We start from the raw sequence: 21,930 nt of genomic DNA, 5'->3' as shown, positions 1-21,930 counted from the left end.
GATTCAGTGATGTAACACCATTGAATCAACAGACAGTGGTTAGGTTGTCTCTAATTGGTGATGGTCATAGCCTGGCATTTGTGTGATGTAAATGTCACTTGCTACTTGTCAGCCCAAGCCTGGATATTGTCCACATCTTGTTGCATTTGAACATGGGCTTTTTCAGTATCTGAGGAGTTACAAATGGTGTTGAACATTGTGCAGTCATCGGTGAACACCCCACTTCTGGCCTTATGATGCAGGGAAGATTATTGATGAAGTAGCTGAAGACAGTTAGGCCTAGGACACTGCCCTGAGAAACTCCTGCAGAGATGTCCTGAAGCTGAGATGATTGCCCTCCAACTATCTTCCTATCTGTCAGGTATGATTCCAAACACCAGAGCATTTTTCCCTAATACCCATTGGTTCCAGTTTTGCTCGGGCTCCTTGATGCCACGCTCAGTTGAATACAGCCTAGATATCAAGGGCTGTCACTCTCACCTCACCTCTTGAATTCAGCTCTTTTGACCATGTTCGAACCAAGGCTGTAATGAGATCAGGAGCTGAGTGGCCCTGGCAGAACTCAAACTGGACGTCACTGAGTAAGTTATTTCTGAGCAAGTGCTACTTGATGGCACTGTTGATGATGCCTTCCATCATTTTACTGAAGATTGAGAGTAGACAGATGGGGTGGTAATTGGCCGGGTTGGATTTGTCCTGCTTTTTGTGTATATCACATACCTGGGCAATTTTCCACATTGCCAGGTAAATACAAGTGGTGTATCTGTACTGGAACAGCTTAGCTAAGGGAACAGCAAGTTCTGGAGTCCAAGTCTTCAGTACTATTGCCAGAATGTTGTTCCAGCCTGTAGTCTTTGCAGTATCCAGTGTCTCCAACCATTTCTTGATATCATGTGGAGTGAATCGAATTGGCTGAAGACTGGTGCCTGTAATGGCGGGGGCCACTGGAGGAGACCTAGATGGATTGTTCACTCTTGCCAAACTTCACTAATGAGTCAAACTCCTTTTGTTATCATATTTATGTTTTTTTATTTGATGAATTCTCCTACTTAGCAATGTGTGTTTGGGCTCCAAATGAAGTTTTCACTTGATTGGTTTCACGTCAACCTTAGCTAGAACCTCAGGACAAAACACACACTTGATTTTCAGCAAACCTATAAATATGAATCTCAAGTAAAGAGGATCATAATACTTTAAATAACGTCACTTGTTCATCTCCTAGAATCAACATTCTGAAAATACATTTAATTCCTTCATAATTCTTCAACAGCAAATGTCAATAATAATAACATTTATTGATACAAATAAAAATTGCTGATATATTTTGCCATGTTTTACAGTCAATGAAGAATCTTGGAAGGGTAGTCAATTTTGGGGTAATGTTGGATCTGAAATAACATAAAACTTCTGAAGGTACCTCACAGGTCATTAATCCACACAAGCATACATGAGGGTAGTTGACCTAAAGCTGAATCAAAGATGTACTTTTAAGGTGTATCTTAAAAGAGAAAAAAAGAAATAGAGAAGGGATGAGATTTGAAGAAAGTCCAGAGCTTAGGTCCTTGATTACTGGTTATATAACCAGTAATGTTAAAGCACATAAAATAAGGGGTTCATAATGGATCAGAATTGGAGGTGCACAGCAAACTTGGTGAGCTAGGGGATAGGATAACCTTAGAGAAATAGGGAGGGATGAGGCCATATAGCAATTTGAAAGGATGAAAATTTTAAAATTAAAGCATTTTTAACTGGAAACAATTGTGTCAACCCGACAATCCTTATGTCAATGGGATCAGGGGTCAGAAGTGAATAGAACTTGTGCAGGTTTTGAGGCAGACAATGCAGTTTCAAATAACCTCATAGTTATGGAGCATGGAACATGGGAAGTCAGGTAGCTGTGCATTGCAATGGTCAAAGCCTGGAAATAAGCAAGGTAAGCATGAGAGTATCAACAACAGAGAAAATAAAGCAAGTAGAGGTGTTGTTATAGAGATGGAAATAGAAAGCACATAACTTGTTGTGACCTAGGTAAAAGCTGTTTAGGGACTGTATTTGATTGAAGGGATTCAAACAAGGAATGTGGGAAACAGAAAAACATTGAAAGATTTGGGTGAGGATGGGGAGTTTTGAGATGGGGCAGTAGGTTTTGAAAACAGCGTCAGAGTCATACTGCATGGAAACAGGCCCATAAGCCCAATTTGTCTAGATTTCCTAAACTGAACAAGACCCATTTACCTTTATTCTATCCTTCCTATCCATGATTCTGCCCAACTGACTTTTAAATGTTGTAATTCTATCTACCTCTACCACTTCCTCGGCAACACATTCCATATACGCACCACCCTCTGTGTGAAAAGTTGCCCTTCAGTACCCCTTTAAATCTTTCTCTTCTCACATTAAACCAATGCTCTCTAGTTTTGGGCACCCCTACTACAGTGATTGGAACCAGGTGGATCTCATTGACCATCAGAATTTTACGCAGTACTTCAAATGGGGCCTTACCAACGTTGGGTACAGCTGCAACATGATGCCCCAACCAATAAAAAAAGTATGTTTTGAAGAGTGAGTATATGATGGAAGATTTAAAACAAAGGGGGACAATACATGAGGAATGAGAAATGTTAACAATATTAGCTAGCACGGGAATGAAGAAGGGACGTTGGCTGGTTAGCAGTGGAAATGGGCCAAGGGAGTAGGCAGTGCAACTCATGAACAAAATTATCTCACTTAAGAGTTACAGGATGTACATCCTTGAAATTTTCTTAACTGTGTGATAACAAGGTCACAGAGCCAAAGGTTGAAACAAGAGGTGAAATCAAAGAGTAAAGATAACAAAGTTGAAGTTCAATTGTCAGAATCTACTTTTGATTGAATAGTTGAGAGGAAAACAAGAACAATTAGAAGACAAAGTGGATATTTTTAGATCAGAGAAGTTAGCAGAGTTACACTAGAAAGATGAAAAATGAAGCAATTGTATTAAAACATATACACAGAAGAAGCTGAGTGCATCCCAGAATGTAATTGTCTTAAAAATGAAGTATTTATGAGGAAATGGAGATCATCACCTATTCAGACAGATGAAAAATGGGAGAAGCTCAACTACTGTACGACTAGAGGGTTATAGAAATGAGATTTGGCTGTAGCACATGAGTTACCAGTAGGATGCCATTTGGGATCAAGGGAAACTCAAGCCAAAATACAAAAGCATTTTTATTAGTCTGGGCAGCTTAACAATGTGGTTGAATTTTGTCAGACATGTCACACATGTCAGATAATTGGAAAACCTCAGGTAGTGATAAAACAAGTACCGTTAACATCCATTCCAGTATTTAAGACACAAAAACAGAAGTTGCCAGAAACGCTCAGGAGGTCTGACAGCATCTGTAAAGAAAAAAACCAAAGTTAACGTTTCAGGTCTACTGAACTCTCCTCCACCAGACCCGAAATGTTAACTCTTGATTTTTTTTTCCTTCACAGATGCTGCCAGATCTGCTGAGCTTTTCCAGCAACTTCTGTTTATGTTCCAGTATTTGAGGATCATTTTAAGAATCTTAACTGATTCTGTAGGACCCCTCACTAAAACAAAACAGTGGGAATCAGTATTTATTGACCAATACAGATGTGTCCACTCGATTTCCAGATGACTAAAATTGTTGTAGAAGAGCTACTCTTTTTTTAAAAACTAGATACAGACTACCCACACGGATACAATTGGATCAAGGATCAAATTTTACAGCATAGCCATTGAAGGAACTTAAAAAAACTTAGGAGTAAAACAATTTAAAATCAACCGTGTACCATCCGGAATTACAGGATGCATTAGAACAGCAGTATGAAACTTTAAAGACCATGTTGAGCCCCTATAGCCAAGTGTATCCTGAGGACTGAGATAAAGGAATTCCATTTGTACTTTTTGCAATTAGGGATAGACCGAATGAATCAAGTAATTTTAGTCCATTTGAATTCATTTTTGGACATGAGGTGAGAGGACCACTGAAATTAATTAAGGAAAAGTTGGAGAGTCAGAGTTCAGAGACTACATCATTGGACTATGTGTCAAATGCTAGGGAGAGATTAAATAGATCAAATGAGTGGCTAGATTGCAGTTAAACGCAGGAAAGTAGATGAACCTTTAAAAGTAAGGCTAAGTGGGCATTAACAAATCAAAAGGAAAATGAGTGAAACAAATTATTTGATAAGAATAGCAGATAGGAGGAAATCTCACACTGTGTAATTTGAATATGCTCAAACGGAATTTTGACAGAGAAGGAAAACAAAAGAAGTAACTTGTTATGACTCAACAGTAAAACAAATCCAGATGATTCTGAATTTGATATTCCTCAAATTGAATTGGTCAGTAATGAATTTCTCAAAATAGGATAAATTATTGAGTTACCTTCCAGAGGAAAATCAAAATGACCTGAAAGAGCTATTATACTCATATGGAGAGTTTATGTGAGAATAAGCTGGGAAGTACTAAGCTGATTTTGCATTATGCAGATATAGGAAATTTTGTTCCAATTAAGCAACATCTTTATAGGCTTCACATTCTGAAATTGGCACAGGTTCAAACAGAGATTTATAGCATGCTCAGAGATGACATAATCAAAGTTAATTGCAGCGAAAGGAACTGACCATTGGAATGGTACCAAAACCCAGATGGTATCCAACAATCGTGCACAGGCTACCAAAAAGTTAATGTGATCTCAAAAATCCAATTTGTACCCTATTCCATGACTGCTAGGCTGTACTGAGAAGGTGAGTCAAGCAACTTGTATTTCTAAATTTGATTTACTCGGAGGGTATTGGCAAGTGCTTTTATCCAAAGCAGCAAAAGAAGTCTTGGCTGTCATGACACCCAATGGACTTTACCAGTTTAAAGTCATGCCTTTGGGTATGATGAATGTGCTAGCTGTATTTCAAAGACTAATGAAGAAGGTCATTTTAGGATTACCTAATTGTGTGGTACACATAGACAATCTGATGATTTTTAGTTACACATGGAAGAAATATTTAGAGCATCTAGCAGAATTATTTAAGCAATTTCAGAAATCAGGCTTGGTGGTAAACCAGGATAAGAGTGAGTTCACAAAAACCTCAAGTCATGTTCCTAGGCCATATTATTGGACATGGATAAATGGCCCCACAGGATTTGAAAACAAAGATTACTGCGGAGTTTCACAGACCAGAAGAAGAGAGAAGTATCATGATTCCAGGGATTGAGTGGTTTTAATTGAAAACTCTTACCAAATTTTTACATTGTGGTTGCTCCATTGACAGACCTGTTGAAAAAAAATGCAGAAAATTTTAGCGGGGATGGAGGAGTGGCAGAAGGTGTTTGACAGCCTATAAGGTGTGTTACCCACTGCTCTGATGTTAGCAACATCTAATTATGCAAAGGCATTCAAGGTGGCTATCAATTCAAGTGACATGGGTGTAAGTGCTATACTCTTACAAGATGAATGACAGGATAGAAAGACTAATAGGTATTTGTCTCCGAAAGTTAAATATTCATCAAAAGAAATATTCCACTATTGAGAAAGAGGACTTAAGGTTGTTGAGATGCTCACCAAGCTGGCTTGTTTTTGTTCTGACATTTCATCATCATGCTAGGTGACATCAGTAGAGCCGTCAACGAAGCAAAGTTATTCTACTCCATTTGGAATTTATACTGTCTGGTCTGTCATGCTGACTACTGTCATTTCCTTGTTTGATCTGTATGGTTTATATATGGGGTCCATTTCTATGTTTACTGATTGAAGTATGGGTGGAGAACGATGCCTCTAGAAATTCCTGTGCGTGTCTGTGTTTGGCTTGGGCTACTATGGTTACTTTGTCCCAATTAAACTGATGGCCTTCATTGTCTGAATGTAAGATATTAAGGAGAGTTCATCCTGCCGTTTTGCTGCCAGCTGATTTTTGTGTATTTTGATGGCTAGTTTCCTTCCTGTCTGTCCGATGTAATGTTTGTAGTTGTTGCATGGTATTTTCATCCTACATGTCGAGGGAATGGAGTCTTTAATCCTTGTAAGTGTTTGTTGTAGAGCAGCTGTGTGTTTCCCACAACATGTGGGGCAAACATGGTAAGCACCAGGAGTTTCCAGCATTGTTGTAGGGTGATGCAGCTTGTGGAACAAAGCAGAGTAACAAGGTTCAAAGTTTGAGGTGGTGAAAGGGAATCAGTGCTTTGCATCTTTGGAGGAAAAGAAGGAATACGATGTTCAAGAGAGCCTGCAATGGCTTGCTCAGCTGCCAAGGAAGTTCAGAATAATTTTGACACACCAGCAAATCTGCACCAGTATAGCTGTCTGGCGCACCAATGCTGAACCCACTCTGCCCCAACACAAAGCAATCAAGCAACAATCCATCCAACTCAAATGACCCTGAAATTTCATCTATCCAAATGAAACACCAAGAGGGTTTATTATCATTATCCTTCATTTATCTAAGCATTTCTGTGACTTGGTCCTGAAGCTTCAGTACTTCTGCTCTGAGTGCCTTCTTTGAATTATATTTTGTTTCCCCCAATAAAACTTCACAAATTTACATTGCGTGTGTAGGTGAGAGAGAGAGAGTGTGTGAGAACAACATTGCAAATAACGATGTCAGTTGTGGCTGATCAGATGGGGTGTGAGGATGTGGCTATTCAAAGAGGTTCGTTGCAGAAGTATGGCTTGTTCATCTAAGGATTGATGTACAAAAGACTGGTGACAGATTGAAGGGTTCTGTACATGATTGTGGCATGCCTGTCACTGTTTATGTCATGTATAGATCATTAAGTGACTTGAGGCAACAGGCCGAGAAAGGAGGCTCAACATCATTGGCCACGCCAACCACACTTGCAGCTTCTTTCCTCCCGTCCCCAATGAATGAAATCTTCCTATAGACTGCAATATCATATTGAGGGATGTGTCTGAGAAGTGTGATGTTGCTTTTCGATTTTGAGAGCCCAAGAGCGAAGCTCCTTACTCTGTTTTATCACTTTGACAATCCTTTGGTGCTGACTCTCACAAGGTCCCTTTAAAAGTATAAAACTGAAACAGGCCGATGTTAAGTTATCATCCCATCTGTCTGCTTTAATTAGTCAGGAAAACTTGAAGTCAGATGCAAATAACATAACCAAATTGATAGGTCACCACCAGAGATGCTGAAACCTTCAGCCTTTGAACTTTCTGGCTATGCATGAATCAGAAAACTAAAGTCCAACCCAAAAAGAGTTTAAGACACTGAAGTAAAAAATGACTGCTGAAAAAGTAGCAATGTACTATAGTAGAATTTTCTGGCTAAAGTAGAAAAATCTAGTTGGCAAAGTTAACAAATAATTAATTTATGTGGAACGTGTAGGATGATTCTAAGACCTGTGTACAATCAATAACGTAGTCTTTGTATATCAGCTTTTGCACATGAACATCACTGGTTATACAACACTGAAATTCAATTTGTTCCATATTCTAATAAGTCATCGCAGGATTCATCATCATAACCTATAACTTATCTAAGCACAATTGCATCCCAGCCACAAAATTTCTTGTCAAGGCAGATTTACAGATTTTCTACAAAACATATCTTTTTTTCCTTCAGTAAAACCACACTAGTAACTATTTACAGAATAGGAGTGACAAGGTGTAGAGTTGGATGAACACAGCAGGCCAGGCAGCATCAAAGGAGCAGGAAAGCTGATGTTTTGGGTCTGGACACTTCTTCCAAAATTTCTGAAGCATGGTCCGGACCTGAAATGTCAGCTTTCCTGCTCCTCTGATGCTGCCTGGCCTGCTGTGTTCATCCAGCTCCACACCTTGTAATCTCAGACTCCAGCATTGGCAGTTCCTACAATCTCTATTTACAGAATAGGCTTTAATAAGTAATTTAGAATACCTACTTTAGTTGAAGAATCAGTTGTAGTTCAGCTGGTAACATGCTTGCCCAAATCAGTCAACAGAAGTTCCACTTCAGAAACTTAAGTGCAAAAATCTGGGCTCACGCTCAAGCACAGTACTGAGTAAAAGCTGTACTATCAGAAGTGCAGTTTTCTGGGATGAGATGTTAAACCAAGAGGTCATCTGCTCACGCCAGTGGATGCAAAAAGTCCAAAGGCACTATTTTAAAGAAGAGCAGGAAGTTACTCCTGTTGTCTAGGCAAATGCTTAGTGCACAAAAACAATTATCTGGTCATTATGTTCTTTGTGGAAGTTAGCTGTGTGTAACTTGAACTGCTGTATTTCCTATATTCCATCCATTACTAACCTGAAACAGTTGTTCATGGATTCTAAAGGATTTTGGGATGTTTGGTGGTCAAGAAAGATAGCATATAAAGTCCTTTTTACTATTAGTTGTGATTTGCCTCATCAACTGAACATATTTCATCCTCTAGTCAGATTTTTGTAAATTCCATAAAAAATATCAAAACAAGTGCTTGCTTTTGGCTGCATTTTATAGTCCTTGTTGTGGATGTAGATGGTTCATAGCACCCTGCAGCATCACTAAACCTGACATTTTGTATGCGAACATCACTGAGTAAACAACATTGAAATAATCACCAAAAAAAATCCATTCTCTAGCAACACATTTAGCTCTCTGGCACTTTTGTAGCTAGATTTTCTTCGAGAACAGCTGAAAATGTTGAAAATTATGAGATGAATACAATTAAATGTAAGTAATCCAGCATAATTTACTGCAACAGTGCCTGCAACAGAATGCCTTTATCTGAAGTAAGCAGTTAGCTCTGTAACTATGATAGTAGTTATATTCAGTGTATTTCACACAAGGAGGTTCAAATGAAAGGTTCTTTGAAACTTAAACATTATAACAATTACGATCTATAGTTGTTGAACTCTGCTATGTTTAAAAGGCTTGAGGAATAGCATCTCAAGCTTACAGCCTTCTGGTCAGAAAAACAAGTTAGAGTGGGAGGCACCAAGAATTCTAGAATTTCTAGGCGTTGGGAAGAGTGTCAATGTTGAAAACTGTGAAGATGTACAATTTGTTAGGATAGAATGAGGTAACTGAGTTAAATATTGTATCACCCATTTCCTTTTGACAGGTTGTCGATGGACAAGTTGACATTGAAAGATAGCACAACCAGGAAATCTGATGGATAATGAGGCATGATGATCAGACGATAATCTGATAGCGATGGATCAACAAAGTAAACAAAAGAGCCACAAGGAAACCTCTAGCAGCCATGGACACCACTATGAAAGATACTCCCTCCATCCCATCTGCAGAACAGGGGAGTTCAGTGTGATGCAGCAGGAGTGACAGGAGGAGAAATGTCACATGCTGCCAGCCGCTGAAAAACTTGTACATAGTTTGCTGATCATTATATCTGATGTAAATAGTTTGTTTACCATGCTATTATATTGACAGTTTAGTTAGAAAGCACTTAAAATGTTTAAAGCTTTTTTCACAAGCAATGGTATGAGAACAGTTTTCAGATTTCACAAATTCTTACATTTCATCATCCAAGTGGTTGGGTTGTCCCTGTCTCTGTGGTAGCTGTAGATGCTTCATAGCACTCTGCTACACCACTCCTGGTCCATCAACAGAGCAGAATGTTTGCGGATGCATTGCCAATACATCATGAGAAAGTAAAGTTAGCAAATTGTGTACACAGCATTGGATCACGTTGACACCATAGGCCCAGCCTCCCAAGCCTTATCATCTAGTTCAGCTGGCTGTGTGTGCAGGAATGCATATCACAGAGTTCCTAGTACTGATTATGACAGAGTGTTGCAACCTAGACATCAATGCAGAAGGATTCCTGGGGTTAGATACCCTGCATGCTTGTGTGACCAACAAAATATGTGTTAGAGGACAACCTTGTTGCCCACAGAAGGCTCAGTGAACAGCCACAGATACAGCACCCTTCCTTACTCTTACCCAGCCCATTGCAAGTAACTATGCAATCATTCTCCTTAAGAATGCACACTAACCATGTGGTGCATGATTGTCCCAGTGAGTGGTCTTTTGTGTGTGGCCTCAGCCAGTCAGCATCAACATGCCACTGAGACCAACATCCAGCTCTCCTTTCTAGTCATCTATTCCATTAGCCATACAGTCTTCTCACTTTGTCAGGTCATAATCCCCAAGCCATGTAAATGTAACTTAAAGTAGCTACTGTCCACCCCTTTCCTCACCCTCCCCTTCTCCCAAAACACTTTCCTCTTAATTTTTGTGAATGTATATGATGGGATAACAGTAGGCCACTCCCTTATGCAATCTCTCCTGCCAGCATCCGGCTTCACCTGCCCTGGCTCCTGGATGGTGGACAAACATATCCCTGATGGTGACAGCTTTTTTCTTGCCTCCTATCACCTCACCTGCCCAAACTGGCTCCTTGGAAACAAAGGATTGGCCATGCCTGGCATGCAGAGATGGTCACCCTGTGCAAGCTATCAAATCCAGACACCTGATGGTGACTGATGCCATGGACTGGTTGAGAGACTGCCCTCCTGTTAGAAGACTCATCTCAGGCTTTATAGCTTGTTGTTTGTTTCTAAAGTTATTTATTGTGTTTCAATTCTGGCAAGTGGTATAAGATGAAAAACTTTGACTTCACGTTTCCCTTGTTTCAATAACATTCTGAGCTACCAATGAATTAGAACTCAAAACATGTTGTTATTACCAATTTCCTTGCACTTTGCACTCCAGAAGTTGAGCATCTGTCTCATATGTTGACAACTAGAAATGGATACTATATTCAAACTATGCGCCAACCATTGTACTGTAGAGTTTGGTCACAACTTCCTCAGGTTAGTCGTCTACTGTTTTTGCTATTTTGAATCTTCACTTGCTTCATGGATTATATCCAATCAAATGTAGATTAGTACTGAATGTTTAGAGTTCTAAAGCTTCTACCTCTTCTCAGCCCTACTGTAAGTTATGTCAAAATTATTCTAAAGTTAAGAGTTAAATGTAAGACCCTTTTTTCTTTACTGTGCAGGAACTGCATGTGTTTGGAATAAATATCATCTGTATTCTTCTGGCCACTTATCTACAAGTCTAGATATTTCTGTAATTTGTGAGCTGCACCTGCCACTGTCCTTCTACTTTTGCACGTGCATCAAATTCTTAACTCTAAATAATTTGTGAAAATTATGAACACTGACAGATCCAACAACATTTGGGCCATCATTCAATACATTCCTGCCAACCCTAACATGACTATTTGAGGAAGGGTCACTGAACCCAAAACATTAACTCTGGTTTTTCTTCACAGATGCTGCTGGACCTGCTGAGCTTTTCCAGCAACTTCCAGCAACAATCGCAGTTCTTTCAGGTTTTATGGCTATTTATTGTTAAATACTTTCTGCTACGTTCTTATCTATTCCAAAAGGTTAAGATCAGACCTTCGCAGCTTTGAATTTAATGAACAGTATTTTATTTTGAACTTTATTGAATGCCTTCTCCAAATTTGAGTACACTACTTCTTAAGGCTTTTCACTTAAGTCTACTGAATTATCCCATCTTCAAAGAAAAATTGAAGGATTTGTTCTTTCTCAATTCATTTTGGCTGCTGTGTTCTAGGTTATTGTTAATTTCTAGACATGCTAATTCCTCTAGACATAAATGTATCTGTGGATTCCTATGTCTGTTTAAATCACCTTTTAGAATATTGATTATACTTTGACCCAGCTCTAAGCTACTGGTACCTTCTCATTATTCAATACTTTTTAGTGCTCATCAATCATCTCCCTTGTCAGTATTCCAAACTTGCACTTTGAAATGCAGCAGTAATTTAGAAACTGGGGTAATATTGTAACAATAATGCATGATACTACTTCAGTATCACTCACTTAACTAATTTCATGAGTGAATTTAGCTAGTCTACAAAGCAGTGCATCAGAACAAATCATAATCTATTATCTGATAGATATTTGTATCTTTTTTACAGTGGTCATAAATTGGCAGGATGAGTTTTATCAGGTTATTCATTTCAAATAAAGTTCTTAACTATTTGTGCTATTCACAGCAATCAAAATATTGTTATACTTGCAGTGGCAATTTCTTAATTTAAAATGTAAAACATACATCAGATTTCATGAATTGAATTTATATTTGATTTTCAATATCATTTTGTTTGGTGTAACAAGGAAAATTTTGTGTTTATTTTCTTAATGCAAGAATTCTGTATATAAATCTCTCAATTTTCATTAGTCTGTAAAAGCAAACTCCACTATTAAACAATGGTTGAAGGAATGTACCATCTGTTCTTTTATTTCCATAGCTCTGGGGAGCTGGCCTTTTGTTGTGCGTAGTACATTGCCTCAACAAACTGGCATTCTGAAAGACAGAGAATTTAACAATGCAAACCATCCAGTGACACAAAGGCAGCTGCAAAGTCTTTCACAACAGAGACACCTGTTTCATATGGAGACAGTCTGAATAAATGTTGCCTAGATTGTGAAGATACAAATAAACCATACTTTCTTTCATCAGTCAACAGGTAGCATTAAGTTTCTGGTTTCAAATCTCTTATCAGAGGAAAAGAGATGCTCAAAGAATAGGAATCCATTAACATTCAAACAAATCCAAAATGTTTCTTGATAGTATCCAGAGAACCAGAATAATTCCTTTGCAGAAATATTGTTCATTGATTTCAAGCTTCAAGTGTAATTGCATTCTACAGAATTACTGTTTCAGAAATCTCTGACTGTCGATGCTGGATGATGTGTTCTTCAGTATGCTGGACTGTGGATCAGCTCATTCTCTGCTGATAACAGTCTTCCCAATTTAAAATCTACATCCAAACATGAAATGAATATGCAGTTGTTGGTAGGTATGTCCAGAATATCAACTTTCAGTTCCTGTAATAGTCAGTTTCCATTCCCATGAGAGCCAGCATAGTCAATACTTCATATCCTTAATTGTCCAGCCCTTAGGCTGTGGTTGGATTAATATAGCAACTGAAAGTATTGATTAGAAAGAGTTGGTGGGTAGGGGAGTACATTAGGGTAAATGAAAGGGCTGGGGAGACCAGGCTGGTTTTCTAACACATTCCAAGGGGCCTAGGATCATACATTGGTGGTGGTGGCATTATGGGGGAAGGAGGGAATGGGTGAAATCAGGATTAGATTCAGCCAGCTTACAATAGTACAGTATTAGTGACTAATGGATGGAGGGGTAGAACTTAATCCAGATGGTGATGGCATCATAGGGAGAGAAAATTAGAGCCAACAGAAAAGGACAATAGTCTCTTGCAGCCTCATAAAGGATCTTTATAAGAATATATAGTTTAACAGAGCTATTGCGTTTCATGTCAGACTTCACCTCAATTCCACAGGGAAATTCTTCCCAGCAAAAAAGAACTGCTCGCCATTTTAGGTTTTCTGATTCTCTCTCCCTTACAGCATTACACACTCCAATTATATAAGTGGAAAGAGTGATATATATTCAATTCAACAAAATACTTATTACAAAATTAATGCACTTGGTACATGTTAATGCATACCTTAAGAAATGCTCATGAAGACATACATACTACTCTCTCTCTCAACACAATGCAGGCATTAATAATTTTTTTTAACTAAGTTAAAGTGAAAAATCTATGCTTTTAAAAGGACAAATGTTATTGAAAGTTTGTCAATTAGCTATTTTTATTTTTAACAGTTAATAAATATCTAATCTTAAATGAAATTAAATTATCACAGTGGTTCATGTTTTGTCAAAAAAATGAACTATGTTTCTTACAAGACATATAGTAGACTTCTGACCAGAGAAAAATATATTTTAATTTGTCTGCATTTGTTTTATACCTGTAAATCTAATCATCAATATTAAAAATATCACGTGAACTGATATTTAACTCACATAGAAACATTACACTTTCATTATCAAGTTAATCCATAAGAATTACATGGCTAACCTAATTAGAATCATGCATATAGCCTTCAAATTTGTAGACTGTGTCCAAATTTCATTGAATGGATTGGTTTATTATACTTATTTACTAATAATATTTTATTTACTGGAATTGTTTTGCTTTGCATGGAATTCTTTCCCTGTAGGAGAAAGAATGCAGATTTGGACTTTTGTAAATTTTGAAAATCAGACATTGCTCAAGTCCATAAAATATGTAGTATCAGTTCAAAAATTGTGACCGTTTATGGCAATCTCCTGGTTTCACTAATTATACTGCACTGTTTTATAGGTAGGGGAAATTGTAAAATTACCATCTGCCCATATTATAGATTCTATATAAATGAATTACTCCTGAGAGTAAAAGTAGCATTGTCTGGAAATGTGAATAAACAATTGTTTGTAGTAATATATTTGAATTTCTTTAAAACCAGATTCTATCACATTAATTCTGTTGAACAAGAGGTTGTTACATTAAGAGTATCCCAGACAAAAGGTTTGTGTCTAACTCCCTTCCTTCCTTCAAAGCACCTTTCTACCAAATATCCCAGAATTTAAAATTGCGATCTCTAAACATTGCAGCATTAGGACAACTGTGTTTTTATATTCAAATCGATTTCAGCACCCTTGGCATTCTTCCTAATTAGCACCCAACCTGGCAACAGATGGATACTCCAGTCTCTCTGCACCAGAAAATGCCAGCTATGGCAGCCAATCAGACTGGTCTCTATTAGGTCTGAAAAGTAGCCACATCAATTATTAAAGCCCTTCTGAAAACAAAGCTGTGTTAAAATTATGCTGGCAAGCAAGAATTCTGAATCACTTAGGATATTAATTAAATGTGAATGGCTATTCTGCATCAAAAATAGTGAATAACTCCATTATTAAATTGACCTATTGGTCTAGTTTTCCAGACTCAACATTATTTATTTCTTATGCTTTAAAATATATAATACGCTAATTATTATGTGGAATTTTCTGCAGGTTGTTGAGGAATGAGTGTGAGAGAGTTTCTCCTGAAGCATGGTTCTGTACCATAGTTTTAATAAAAATTTAGAAGAATAATTAAGTTGTATGTCTCAAGGAATGCACTGAGAAGTTAGAAGAAGTAAAAGGCTGAACATCCCTCGTCATTCAAACGGTTATTGGAGTAATAGAAAACTAACAATCATAAGGGATTTATCATTTTAAATACGAATAGCAGTATTATTTATCAGTAATAAAAAGAAGTCCATTTCAACCCATTTCGCCATTTGATAACATTAAAATTCAGCCTTTAGATCATAACCGCAACCGAACTGAAACTGACAACAGCATGCTGAGATTTAATAGATCTGTGGTATTTTAGGGTTAGAAAACTATTCCACAAACCACAAAATTTATTTTATTGAAATAGAGGAAATTTGCATTATCGTTATTTTGGTGTAATTCGGCGCAATATGCAATCACCTAAGAAAGCTGAACCATCAACTAAATTCGATAGTACTGTGCAAAGGTGAATCAAAACAGTTACAATCTATGCGTCTGTTCGACATGCCCATCAGTATCAGGTCTTTAACAACATCTATAGAATCGGACGAAAACAATTCACTTAATTTCAACATATTTTTTCAGAAAGAAACAAATTTGGGAAATAAAAGTGTGATAACCTGGTTTGTAAATTTCCCTTCAAATGGTTCAATTTAGCTATGAACTATCCGCCCAGAAGAGCCAAACAAACATCAAAGTAACTGAAATCTGCAGCGAAGTTCATCGATGCGCCATTTCACTGATGGCTTTCGATGGAAATTTTACGAAACTGTAGCTTTTTAATTGCACGATCATTCGTTTTCTTGAAGGGTGTCAGAAGTTACATTAAGAAGAAAGATGCCCTGCCTTTCCGTAAACACAGTCACATTATGCTCACACTGCCTGATCACTCTCTATAAAAGCTACATGCCGGGATAATGCAAGTTTGGATGATGCTTAGGCTCCGTGAAAATAAAGCTCCTGTTTACTTCAAATGGGAAAACAATCAAAGCCCTTTCTCAAAAGTACACAACTCTATCCGTTTTTACAAAATAAAAGGAAAGTGATGAAAAGACAAACTCACCTGGACGAGAATACAGAGGAGGGTTTTGGGGGGATGCAAACGTAGAGGGTCAGAGCAGGAGGGTGCAGAGATGATTAGATACAAGACAGGGTTCAGACTCAAGGGAAGCGAAGGAGGGAAATCAGGGGTTTTAATAAGACTACAAGTCAGAAATCACCCAAGTAACAAACAAATATTTCGTTCTCTGCTTCTCTTCGGATTCTTTTTTGCCTCCTAGACATGTGAAAACCAACACAAGATGAGGCAAGGCAGCTCTCTCTCTTTTGCGAGTGATCGGGCTCAGATCTCCGTTTGCAGTTTAGATTTTAAATGTTTTACAATGTACAGTTTTCAGCTCCTCCACCGTTCTTCGCTTCCACGCTCTCAATCGAACACCGTCCCAGCTCCGCTGACACGTCCGCCAGCAGCAACAGCCGCACACTGACTCACCACCGCTGGCGGAGGGATACCGCCTCCTCATGGCCCGCCCTCCTGTCAACTGTAGCGCGTGACCAACGGTCGCTGTGCGCGCGTCCGAAGGTGGAGCTCTGACTTAAGCGGCAGCGGTAAATGTCATTTTGGACGATCGGTTTGTAAGGTAGAATCATAGAATCTATAGAGTGTGGAAACAGGCTCTTCGGCCCAACGAGCCCACAACGACCCTCCAAAGGGGCACCCCATCCAGACTTACACCCCTTACCTGTAACCCCACATTTCTCATGGCTAATCCACCCAACCTGCACATCTTTGGGCTGTGGGACGAAACCTGAGCACCTAGCAGAAACTCATGCAGACACGGGGAGAACATGCAAACTGCACACCCTCTGCCTGAGGGTAGTATCAAACTCTCATCCCTGGAGCTGTGAGGCAGCAGTGCTAACCACTGAGCCACCGTCCCACCAGTCATTCATAGAGTGCATCAGTCAGGAGCGGTAAGCTTTTGGTCTTGGTATTGACAACACAGGAACAATAGCAACACTGGTTCTCCACCTGCCACCCCTGAACGTCTGACATGGACGCATCCCAAAAGTCGTAGAGTGTACCCATTCCCTTCTGCTGGTTAAAAATTGTAAGCACTGCAGATGTTGTAAATCAGGAACAAAAACAGAAGTTGGTGGAAAAGCTCAGCAGGTCCTGCAGCATCTGTAAAGAAAAAATCAGAGTTAATGATTTGGGTCCGGTGACCCTTCAGTTTTATTATCCAGAGGCAGTTCAGAGTCAATCTCATTGCTGTGGGTCTGGAGTCACATGTAGGCCAGACTAGGTAAGGATGGCAGTTTCCTTCCCTAAAGGACATTAATGAGCCAGATGGGTTTTTCCTGACAATCAATGGATTAATGATCATCATTAGATTCTTAATTCCAAGTGTTTATTGAATTCAAATTCCACCATCTGCTGTGGCAGGATTCAAACCAGCTCCCCAGAATGTTAGTTGGGTATCTGGATTAACAGTCTAGTAACAATACCACGAGGCCATTGCATAAATCAACACAAATGATTTGCACCAGAGATAAGGTCTCTTAATCTTTGATTTTCACGTTTCAATTAATGCAACCATCATTCATGCACAATGTGAATTATGGCATAAATTTTGTTAAAAGAAACTGTGCAAATCATTGAGTGTATTTTCAAATATTCAGAATTGCAATTGAACAGACAAAAAAAACCTCCTTATGTTTGAAAATCTTGGTGGCACTTTAGGAGAGTTGTTACAACCGAGTCCAGGGAAATAAATAAATATCACTTTTCCCTCCAGAGATTCACATTTTTAGAAAAGTTGTGCTTTTTTTTCTCAATTTAGTATATACTTGAACAGGTGCATAACAGTGACAAAAATAAAGCCAGTCAGATCTCTAGTTAATAAGTAGAGCTCATTTTATAATTGAAAAACATTTCACTCAGTTACAAATATAAATATTAATTGGTAAAACCTACCCCAAAACTTGCAACAGAAGATCCAGGTTCAAGTTATACCTGCTGCTTGGGTGTGTCTTAAGATTTCCGAACAGGTTAGATTCCTAGAGACATACAGCACAGAAACAGACCCTTCAGTCCAACTCCTCCAAGCTGACCAGATATCCTAAATAAATTTAGTGCCATTTGCCAGCATTTGGCCTATATCCCTCTAAACCTTCCTATTTATTTCCCCATCCAAATACCTTTGAAATGTTGTAATTAAACGAGCCTCCACTACTTCCACTGGGAGCTCATACCATATGTGCACCACCCTCTGCATGAAAAAGTTTCCCCTTAGGTCCCTTTTGAAATATATAAAATAATCAGAGGGTTAGATAGGGTGGATAGGGAAAGCTTTTTTCCTAGGATGGTGACAGCGAGCACGAGGGGGCACAGCTTTAAATTGAGGGGTGAAAGATATAGGACAGATGTCAGAGGTAGTTTCTTTACTCGGAGAGTAGTAGGGGAATGGAACGCTTTGCCTGCAACGGTAGTAGATTCGCCAACTTTAGGTACATTTAAGTCGTCATTGGACAAGCATATGGATGTACATGGAATAGTGTAGGTTAGATGGGCTTGAGATCGGTATGACAGGTTGGCACAACATCGAGGGCTGAAGGGCCTGTACTGTGCTGTAATGTTCTATGTTCTATAAATCTTTCTCCTCTCACCTCAGTGTTGGAATCCCCAACCTGGGGAAAATACCTTGTCTATTTACCCTATCCATGCCCCTCATGATCTTATAAACCTCTATATGGTCACCTCAGCCTCCAATGCTCCAGGGAAGATAGCCGCAGCCTATTCGGCTTCTTCCTATAGCTCAAACCCTCCAGCCCTGGCAACAGTCTTGTAAATCTTTTACAACATAAAACATAGAACAGTACAGCACAGAACAGGCCCTTCAGCCCACGATGTTGTGCCAACCATTGATCCTCATGTATGCACCCTCAAATTTCTGTGACCATATGCATGTCCAGCAGTCTCTTAAATGTCCCCAATGACCTTGCTTCCACAACTGCTGCTGGCAACGCATTCTATGCTCTCACAACTCTTCTGTATAAAGAACCCACCTCTGACATCCCCTCTATACTTTCCTCCAACCAGCTTAAAACTATGGCCCCTCGTGTTAGCCATTTCTGCCCTGGGAAATAGTCTCTGGCTATCAACTCTATCCATACCTCTCATTATCTTATATACCTCAATTAGGTCCCCTCTCCTCCTCCTCTTCTCCAATGAAAAAAGTCCAAGCTCAGTCAACCCCTCTTCATAAGATAAGCCCTCCAGTCCAGGCAACATCCTGGTAAACCTCCTCTGAACCCTCTCCAAAGCATCCACATCTTTCCTATAATAGGGCGACCAGAACTGGACGCAGTATTCCAAGTGCGGTCTAACCAAAGTTTTGTAGAGCTGCAACAAGATCTCACGACTCTTAAACTCAATCCCCCTGCTAACGAAAGCCAAAACACCATATGCTTTCTTAACAACCCTGTCCACTTGGGTGGCCATTTTAAGGGATCTATGTATCTGCACACCAAGATTCCTCTGTTCCTCCAAGCTGCCAAGAATCCTATCCTTAATCCTGTACTCAGCTTTCAAATTCGACCTTCCAAATTGATCACCTCGCATTTATCCAGGTTGAACTCCATCTGCCACCTCTCAGCCCATCTCTGCATCCTGTCAATGTCCCGGTGCAGCCTACAACAGCCCTCTATACTGTCAACGACACCTCCAACCTTCGTGTCGTCTGCAAACTTGCTGACCCATCCTTCAATCCCCTCATCCAAGTCATTAATAAAAATTACAAACAGTAGAGGCACAAGGACAGAGCCCTGTGGAACACCACTCACCACTGACTTCCAGGCAAAATATTTTCCTTCTACTACCACTCGCTGTCTTCTGTTGGCCAGCCAATTCTGTATCCAGACAGCTAAGTTCCCCTGTATCCCATTCCTCCTGACCTTCTGAATGAGCCTACCATGGGGAACCTTATCTGAACCCTTTCAAGTTTAACAAATCTGTAGAAGTCCAACATAATCTCCGTTGTGCCACAGCTGATTAGAGATTATCTACACACAGACCAACACACAATTCAGAGTGAGTTATTGGGGTCAGTGGAGTTGAAAGAAAAGTTAAAGTTCATGAGTAAAAAGAATTTTAAGTTCCTTTGGTAGACTTCTACATTCTAGATGGTGTCAGCCAATGTAAGATTTTTGTTTTCAATTTTTAAACTGCAATTCTGTCATTTTCCAGATGGGATGCTATTGAAATTTGTTTTATTTTTAAATTCTCTCTAATTTATTTGCATTTGTAACAGAGATAGAACTGCACTGCTACACAATTCAAAAGGCCTTTTTGACAATATTCCTTCTGTAACAAAAAAGAGAATCTTATAATCATAGCTTTTCACAATGGTGAGTTCCAGTCATGGCACATAATGGGACAATCCGTGGAAACAAAGAATTTTCGGTCTCCCATTATTAAAGCTACCAAGGTGCGATTGAAACAGGGGAATCTTCAGAACCTATTTTTTTGCGTACTAATTTTCAGGAAGTTTTCTTTGCTCACTCACCTTTGCTCCAGGTGAGAGGTTTGTTGCTTCTTGTCAGGTTCAACAACCTTAATGCAAATCAATTCCTTAGCAATTTTTCAGCAATTGTTTTGTAATTCTCTTTGGAGCTAGGCCCTCTTTGTGACAAGTGGCTTCTGCAGCCATTTTAAAAGTGTCTTGAATCAATTAATGATGTTTTATTTTCTAATGAAAAGCCCAGGCTTTGCATCAGTGGATGTAATTAAAGGTTAATAAGCCATAGTTTAAAATGTTATAATACTTTAAACAAATGACATGGAAGAAATGTGTATCTGAGACCAGATAGTGAATATGCCTAGTGTTGCCAATATTGTTCTATACACACTCTTTGACCAGTTTATTACTCATAAAATGCATTCACCCAGTTGCCCTTTCTAATGAGACAAACGAAAGACTATGGTTCAAACTTAGTTTTATTGAAACAATCTTAAGTTAAAGGAACAACAGTTACTCAATAAATTAACTTTTCCCCAAACCAGGCTGATTGCCTGAAAAACACAGAGTACCTGTTATAGTTAATTTGATTAGGTTGCTGGATTGAATTCACTGAACTCTGTTGACAGGTGCACTCAGTGTCTCCTTGGTATGAAAGTGGGTCTTGTACAGAGCCTTCGTCTACCATGCCTTCACTGACGGAATGGTCATCAGGTGTCCCTTCTTATGCCCCCAAACTGAATATTGCTGGAATGTTCTCTGACTTCATCCACTGAGGTCACAGTGTCTAATGAAATTGTGCCTAATGAGATTAGGCCAGGTCATCGTAGGTGTATTCATCCTCCTTCCAAGATCACTCCATGGTGCCTAGGGGTCTGGCCAAAACTGTGGAAGACATGATGTTTCTCCCTATTAGAGTCATTCAGCATGGAAACATCCTTTGTCCAACTAGTCCACGCTGACCATATTCCCAAACTAAACTAGTCCCACCTATCTGCATTTGGCCCATATCCCTCCAAAGTTTTCCTTTTTGTGTACTTATCCAAATGTATTTTAACTGTTGTAACTGTTCCTGTATCCACCACTTCCACTGGCAGTTCATTTCACACTCTAACCACTCGCTGTAAAAAAAAAGTTACCCCTCATGTCCTTCCTAAATCTTTCTCCTCTCAACTTGAAAATATGGCAACATCGTGGTAAATCTTTTCTGAACCCTTTCCAGACCAATTTCTCCTTATACAACAGTTTTACAATCCCTGGTATCAGCTTAATTAACCTTCACTGCACTCCTTCAGAGGCAGGAAAATCCTTTCTTAGGTAGAGAGACCAAAACTACTCAAAATACTCCAGGCATAGTTTCACCAAGGCCCTGTACAGCTGCAGTAAGACAACCCTACATATAAATTCAAATCTTCTTGCAACAAAGGCCAACATAGTAATTGCCTATCTAACTCTTGCTGCATCATCTGGTTTACTTTCAATGACTGGTGTACAAGGATATTCAGATCCTTTTTCATGTCTACAT

The 21,930-nt window shown here is 39.0% G+C and overlaps 1 protein-coding gene across 2 annotated transcripts in view; it reads right to left on the bottom strand.

Annotated features, from left to right (window-relative positions):
- zgc:110045 (uncharacterized protein LOC664755 homolog) overlaps positions 1–16,392 on the bottom strand; it is a 248,865-nt gene extending 232,473 nt beyond the window's left edge. Inside the window, exons 1-2 of one of the 2 annotated variants that reach the window (XM_048551606.2) lie at positions 12,204–16,392; positions 9,452–9,530 (exon numbers count right to left, since the gene is read on the bottom strand). In XM_048551606.2, the coding sequence (XP_048407563.1) occupies positions 9,452–9,510 (59 nt within the window). In that variant the 5' untranslated portion in view covers positions 9,511–9,530; positions 12,204–16,392. The remainder of the gene's footprint in view (positions 1–9,451; positions 9,531–12,203) is intronic. The other variant, XM_048551637.2, reaches the window with a different exon arrangement.
- Between the last annotated feature and the right edge of the window lie 5,538 nt (positions 16,393–21,930).

This window comes from Stegostoma tigrinum, chromosome 2, assembly GCF_030684315.1.
Source record: "Stegostoma tigrinum isolate sSteTig4 chromosome 2, sSteTig4.hap1, whole genome shotgun sequence".
NCBI lineage: Eukaryota > Metazoa > Chordata > Chondrichthyes > Orectolobiformes > Stegostomatidae > Stegostoma > Stegostoma tigrinum.
Note: the sequence above shows the minus strand (reverse complement) of the source record. Positions and strands in the feature narration are given on the sequence as shown.